Source organism: Sinocyclocheilus anshuiensis, unplaced genomic scaffold, assembly GCF_001515605.1.
Source record: "Sinocyclocheilus anshuiensis isolate Anshui unplaced genomic scaffold, SAMN03320099.WGS_v1.1 scaffold461, whole genome shotgun sequence".
NCBI classification, from domain to species: domain Eukaryota; kingdom Metazoa; phylum Chordata; class Actinopteri; order Cypriniformes; family Cyprinidae; genus Sinocyclocheilus; species Sinocyclocheilus anshuiensis.
In genome coordinates, this window is record NW_015541005.1 from 1,174,759 (window position 1) to 1,182,304 (window position 7,546).

At 34.5% G+C, this 7,546-nt stretch overlaps 1 protein-coding gene across 1 annotated transcript in view; it reads right to left on the reverse strand.

The window, feature by feature from the left end:
• The window catches only part of LOC107690253 (H(+)/Cl(-) exchange transporter 7-like), a 23,133-nt gene that overhangs the window by 2,275 nt on the left and 13,312 nt on the right, over window positions 1-7,546 (reverse strand). Inside the window, exons 15-24 of the mRNA XM_016488518.1 lie at window positions 6,572-6,713; window positions 6,346-6,439; window positions 3,846-4,018; window positions 3,637-3,688; window positions 3,342-3,469; window positions 3,059-3,144; window positions 1,471-1,603; window positions 1,314-1,373; window positions 1,047-1,223; window positions 613-693 (exon numbers count right to left, since the gene is read on the reverse strand). Of these exons, the coding sequence (XP_016344004.1) occupies window positions 613-693; window positions 1,047-1,223; window positions 1,314-1,373; window positions 1,471-1,603; window positions 3,059-3,144; window positions 3,342-3,469; window positions 3,637-3,688; window positions 3,846-4,018; window positions 6,346-6,439; window positions 6,572-6,713 (1,126 nt within the window). The remainder of the gene's footprint in view (window positions 1-612; window positions 694-1,046; window positions 1,224-1,313; window positions 1,374-1,470; window positions 1,604-3,058; window positions 3,145-3,341; window positions 3,470-3,636; window positions 3,689-3,845; window positions 4,019-6,345; window positions 6,440-6,571; window positions 6,714-7,546) is intronic.

Genomic DNA, 7,546 nt, shown 5'->3' on the forward strand with positions numbered 1-7,546 from the left:
AAAATAATGTTATTTTTAGCAGCATCATATGACCCCTTTAAATCAATATACTCAAAAGCAACTTTAAAAAGATTTGACTTGCCTTAAAAAAATATTAATGCTTGAAGCCAGTCTAACTTTAATAGGTAGACAATTCCAGTTTTAGATAAAAAATAAAAATAAATTAATAAAATTGATTTAAAAAAAAAAACTAATTAATTCATTATATTTAAGTAAACAAATTGTAAATAAATAAATAAATACAATAATTTAAATGCTGTAAGTAAATTTAGGAATGCCACCATTAAATGTGCAGTATAAAAAAATTAATATTCTAAAGATTTGACAGTTTTATTAATTAAATTATTAGTTTTTTTTAAAGAGTCATTTTAAAGTGTTAGATGACGGAAAGGTAATCTAAATGTAAAACTAGAGGAAATGAACATGCAAAATTAAATATCCAATACTGATCATCAATGATATATTAAACAACAACAACAAAAAAAAAACTCTAATATCGGCCAATAACAATTAATAGTATAGTGCTACTATTTTGTGCATCTCTAAAGATGAGCTGCAAGTTAAAAGTAGTAACTGAACCACAATAAAACAATAGAATAGTGATACACTTACCCTGTTTTCATTATCAACCACCACCAGATGTCTCAGTCCTAGCGCCCGAAACAATTTAAACACACGGGGGAGTGAAGTCTCCTGAAATCAAATATCAAAGACTAGACAGTTATTACTGCAGATGATTGAAGCACATGACAACTGAAATACACTTCCTGATGCCATTTTTTACAGTTCATCTTTAAATGTCATGTAAGTTATTTCAATTGGGTGTGGCAGTGGCGTTCTATTTAAAGCTCTGGCTCTGCATAATTGCAGGTATGATAGCTGAAAACTGGAGAGCTTACAGTATCAGTATCAATGTATTTAACTTCCTACGCCATTGTTATGGCATTATAAATTTCACATAAACTTTCCCAAATGGCATGTAAATACAAAAATACCATCAGTAGGCGACTGCTGACCAGAATATGCTACCATGTAAGTTAACTGACCTGAGGCACAGTGTATGGGGTCGGGTTCATGAACTCAGTGAGGTCCATCATGCACTCCCTCTCGTCCTGAGAGACGTGGATGGACTGGATGGGGGGGAAACGCGGATATGCATCTCTGAAGTCCTTCAGCTGTAGCTTCCTGTGGCTGAGACGTGAAGACGCCCTTTCCACAAACACCTGAGACACAGACAGAGGGCCGAACTTAGAATTTGTTGTAGTAACAAGGATTAAAGTCCAACCGAAGTCTCATAAGTTAGTTTTTCAGACCTTATGTTTGAGAAGAACAATGAGCTGAGAGCGAAGAATAAGTCCACAGATTTTTCCTGGCTGTGAAAAGACGACAAGCAAGTCTAGTTTTTATTAAAACTGAACTATACTTGTAGGAATGACAGGATCTGAGGTTGTGTTTTCATGGTTATGTCACCTCGTCGTTCTCAGTAGTATGAGCGACCACTGGAAAGCCGTTGTGATTGGTGGATGTGTTGCTAAGAACATCCACAATTCTCCCGACTTTCTCCACTCTGTTGAAGCAGGTGACTGGAGAGCTCATGACCTCTCTGTGGTAAAAATATCAACACACAAATGACTTCATGATACTTCACCAGGGTTTTTTAGAATTATTTAACATTGTGAAACGTATTAATATTTTGAATGACCTTTTACTCAGTAATGTAACTCAGTATGTGCTTTTTGATTCTTTTTTGTTTCTATTTATAAAAATGTACATAGTTATTTTACTTCAACTATTTCAGTTAACTTATTTCATTTCAGTTAGTTGCCAAGGCAACAATTATAACTCTCTTTCAATTTATAATTTTGTTTCTTATGTTTTTCATCTAATATTACATTTTATTTTATTTCAATTAATGAAAACAATTTTAATAATAATTGTAGTTTTGGTGAACTACAACAATTTTCCACTACACTATTGGTTGACTAATATATTTCCATACATTTCTGCTTTGCTGATAAAAGTTGGAAGCGGGACTTTTATTTTGACAGCGCTGAGAATGCCTTTGCTCAGACTCATTCTCCATCTTCATTAGTTTATGGTCTTCTTCAGTTCTGTCTAGGGCTGGGCAAAAAAAAAAAAAATCGACTTTCCGATTAATCTTTTTTTTTTCCTAGTTCTGTCTAATAATTGAAAGGTAAATACTATAATACTTTTTACATATATTGTCAACATTCAGTAAAAATACACACTCTTTGAATATCTAATAAACATAATGCCACATATTTTTGCAAACACTATAACAGGATTACAGAATCAACAAGTTCCTATCTAAAGTATAAATCCGTTAATTTTACAGATTAATTTTTTTCAAGTTCAAACTATTTTTTCAAAATTTCAAATTTAAGTTGTTTTTATGTAAAAAAATTAAATAAAAACAAAACAAATTTAGATTTTTAATGCATGTGTTATCTAGTAACTTTAAATTAAATGCTGTGATATTACTTAGTCCTTTATATCAGCCATTAGCTACCCTGCTCTGTGAAATATCAGCATGAGCCATCAGAGAATCCATATTGGTCAACCACAACACTACACCTAAAAACCTTCATCTGACTGAAATTCTGATTTATTTAATATATAATAGGGCCTTTCGCACCGCTTTAGTTCCAGAACTAAATGTACAGTACTAAAGTACTGGGACGATTTTGCGCGAACTATTTCCCAGTACCATTTAAAGGGTTGCATTCGCACCGACAGTGTGTACTAGGAACCGGTCGACAGCGACATCATTTGTGCACGGCGTTTAACAACGAAAACAAAGAAAAACAACATTAACAACAGGAGGATGGAGGACGCTGTGATCGGAGCTGTGTTTTTGTTGTGTGTATAATATGTAACATTTTATATTATTTTTGTTCTCTCACCTCAGACAGGAGTTATGATTGTATGTAAGTGTAATGTTGCATGGTTGTGTGGATTACCTGGAAGCTCAGACTGAGAGTCAGTACTGAGAAGTTCAAAGCATCATATGACATGTAATGCTGGAGGGTGTGGTTACCTGGCCGTCAGCCAATGAGAAGTAGGAGGAGCCTCCCAATGGAGGAAAGGAACACTCTGCAGCTTAATATGGACGTCATACAGGCCCTATAAACAACAAAAACCAGTCAGACAAACGCACACATGTGCTTCATGCTCTAATAACACAAAACACAAATGACATGCATGCGTGACTAATGCTTCAAGACGCCCTTAAAAAAAAACACAGACCAAAAACTCCTAGAAAAACAAATCACCAGCTCTCAGGAGACAAAAACAGTCATGCCAGGTATTTTGCTTCTCACCTCTATAAAGTAATCCCCCACAATCTTGGCAGTCATCAGCACAAGCATGATGGGAAAGCCATAGGTCACGCTCCCGGTGGCTTCTACCAGGATTACGGTGAGACTGAGGGTCATTCTGACAATGCCACCTGTCAGATTAACACAACAAAACCATACTTGTTATTGCTGACATGTACTTCCTTTACGGAAATGCAGTTAGGAGAACTATAATAAACCATAAGACAGCATTCCTGCTGCATTTTCTTAAAGAGCATCTACTTGACTCTAACATCACGCTAAAACATCAATAACTCACCAAGCTGGGCCGCAGCACCTATTAGAGCATATTTCCCAGGATCCGCCCAAATCTATCAGTTTAAGAAAACATGTCAACAGCACAGTACGGCTAATCTTTCTTCATTAAACTTTATTTTTCTCCGATTTGTTGTTAAAGATTAATTAAAAATGTAGGTGGAATTAAAAAAAAAAGTTGTTGGAAGCAGAGAAGAAGAAAGCTGCACTTACTGATTGGCTGGAAGTAATGGTAGACAGAAGGATCCCAAATAGTCGTCCCCAGGCTGCTCCAATGAGCAGAGACGGGATGAACACTCCTGCCGACACAGTCAGACCATACGTCCAGACAGCCAGGACGAAATAGGCCAAAGTGAAGACCCCCAAAGTCAAGGGGTTGTAAGATCCTGAGAGAGATATTCCCAGTAAAATGACATTATTAAAACAAAAATAGATTGTAGTCACCTGCAAAAATGTTGGGCAGCCTGGTTAGAAGGTATGGCTTTAGACTGGGACTGAAGTCTTAATAATAGGCTGTCCAGTTAAAGCCCATTTACGAGGTATACAGTAATAAGATTTATAAAATCGTATTACTTCTTCAAGTCCCGCTCTCCTTGGTTAGATTCAAGTATTAATATTATAATGTTTTCATTATGTTGTCATTATTTTATTACATATTTTAATTTAATTTATTTTATATGTATATAAAATATATTTAAATATTTATATACACTGCCATTCAAAAGTTTAGGATCAGCAAGATTTTTTATGTTTTTTAAAGAAATGTCTTATGCTCATCAAGGCTGTATCTATTTGATAAAAAATACAGAAAAAAAAACAAATTTTGTGAAACATTATTGCAATTTAAAATAACTTTTTTTATTATAGTTTTCTTAATATACTTTAAAATATAATGTATTACTGTGAAGCAAAGCTGAATTTTCAGTGTCATTAGTGCAGCATCATCTTCAGTGTCACATCATCCTTCAGAAATTATTCTAATATGCTGATTTTGGGCTCAAGAAATATTTTTTATACCGCAAAATATTTTTGTGGAAAATGCAATACATTTTTTTTCAGGATGGAAAAGTTCAAAAGAACAGCATTTGTTTGAAATATATGTTTTTTTTAAACAACATATAGGTCTTTACTGTCTCTTTTTTGTGTGTCCTTGCTACATAAAAGTATTATATTTTTTTAACAATAGAGTTTATTCACCCTTGTATTCTGTTTTGATTTATTATCAATGTTGGAAACTGTTGTGCTGCTTATTATGTTTTGGGACCTGTGATACTTTTTTCAGGATTGTTAATAAATAAATAAAAAAGTTAAAAAGAACAGTGTTTATTCAAAATCTATATTTACACTACTATTCAAAAGTTTGGAGTAAGTACATTTTTGTTTCTTTTCTTTTTTTTTTTTTAAGAAATTAATCATTTTATTCAGCAAGGATGTGCTGAATAGATAAGAAAAGTGATAGTTAAGACTTATATTGTTTGAAAAGGTTTCTATTTTGAATAAATGCTGTTCTTTTTAACTTTTTATTCATCAAAGAAAAAAGTATCACAGGTTCCAAAAGAAATATTAGGCAGCACAACAGTTTCAACACTGATAATAAATCAGCATATTAGAATGATTTCTGAAGGATGATGTGACACTGAAGACTGGAGTAATGGAGCACGCGTCTCGTGTCACACGTGATACAGCATTCTAAAAATCCGTCGCTCAAGTTAAAATAAATAAACCTTGAGACCTTGCGTTTTCCCCCATTCCACTGCATCTTGCATTTTTCAATGCAAAAACAAATTCTATGTGAATGGCCCCTAATATGTGAAGCTAAAACACAGTTGGAGAATTAACTTATTTGAAAGTATCTTCTACATGCCCTAAATGAATGTAAAAGACATCCATATAAATCCCTGCACAATCTGTAGTAAGGTAAACATCTGTTCCCTTTCAGTCGGTCACTTTCGACGTCATGTCGGTGACTGACGAATTGGGACGTGACGTCTCCGTTACACAAGTAACCGAGACGTTTTTTTTTTATCATACTATTAGGCTGAAGACACACTTTTTTTAAGCAATGTTGCTTGGGCACTTTCCCATTGAAAACGGGTAACAAATTTCTATCTGGATATTTTAGATCGGTTGCCATTGATGGCAACATTGCTCAAAAAGATCATCAGTCTTAAGCATTCCAGCTATAGGGGGCAGTATAGTTGCCACTAGCAGAGACATAACATCAAAACCATACAAATTATATAAAGTGTAATATTAATCATTAAAAAAAATATATATAATTCTGATTTTAGGAAATAATATAATCATATAACATTCTAACGCATTAACAACTTTTTAAACAATTCAACAATTTAAAGACCAACAATGGCCATGATAAACTTGTTATTTGTGATTTTGCTTGTTGAAGTCCAGTGGCTGTGTACAGACTGTTGTGCACTCACTGCACTCTGGGAAAGCAATCAAAGATGGCTTCTCTCCAGAGCGTAGGAAGATTTTAGCTGCCTGACAGCTGGCCTGCTTCCAGCTTGTAACTCTAAATCTGCTTTGGCAGACACGTGCATGCAAACACACACAGGCTAAAAATCATGCAGACACACCACATAACAACTGAAGAAGTGTTCGAAGGCTTGATGTTTCGATTGCAAGTTTGATAAGATGTCCACACACATTCCCAAACCCGTCCACACCCAACCACACCCTCACTGAGACACACCTGGAGGGTTGTGGAACAGACTCCTCACACTCCGCTCAGGGGTGTTGAAGAAGGCGGTGGCCATGGAATTATATTCACCATCAGCACAGAAGAGCTGTAAATGAACGATATAACAAATCACGCTTCTGTTTGGCATTGCTGACTACATTTCTGATCAAAGATCAGTTCAGCTTAGCAATTTATCATTTAAGGAAACATCTTGACAGCCCAGTAAGTATATAAACACCTGTAGGGAATATTCCTCAGTGTTGTCCTGTCCCAACGGCTGGCAATCATTGGAGAAATAGATCATAGCAAAGGAAATTGTAGCGGTCACCGCGGCAACCAGCATAGCCTCCATCACCTGCAGGCACGGCCGGTGGATGTACCTGAGACATAACACAACATGTGAAAATCTTAAAAGCCAATGCTTTTTTTGTGTCAAAATAGAAGAAAGAAAGAAAGAAAGACAGAAGGAAAGAAGGAAGGAAGAAAGAATGAAAGAAAGAAAGAAGAAAGAAAGAAAGAATGATTGTAGCACAAAATTAAAAAAAATATATACATACACTACCATTCAAAAGTTTGGGGTCGGGTCGGCAAGATTTTTTAAAATGTTACAAAAAAATAAAAAATAAAAACAGCAATATTCTGAAATATTACAATTTAAAATAATGTTTTTCCTATTTGAATACATTTAAAAAAATGTAATTTATTGCTTTGATGCAAGAAGTGTTTAACATGCGGGCATAACCCAGAAAATTGTCACATGACAAGTGATTGATGTGTAAAAGTCTTCAGACTCATTCCATCTGCTTCTGCTCAGTAATACAGCTATTCAGTGACAAAACCTACAAATCTGACCAGTCATTTAGCAAACTGTCTAACCTACTGTCAAAAAAAGATTTAAAGTGGACAAAATACAGATTAGACGCATTGAACTAATAGTAGTTTTTCCCATTATACAAAATTTTTTGCTGCTCAAGTAACATTTCTAATTACTATAAATGTTGAAAACAGTTTTGCTGCTTAATATTTTTCTGGAAACATATTTTTCAGGATTCCTTGAGGAATAGATAATTCAGGAGAACATATTTACATAAAATAGAGATATTTTGTAAGTTTGTCTTTGTTGTCACTTTGATTAATTTCTTTAAAGGTGACATATTATTAGAGCCCGACCGATATGGGTTTTTTGGGGCCGATACCGATACCGATATTAGGG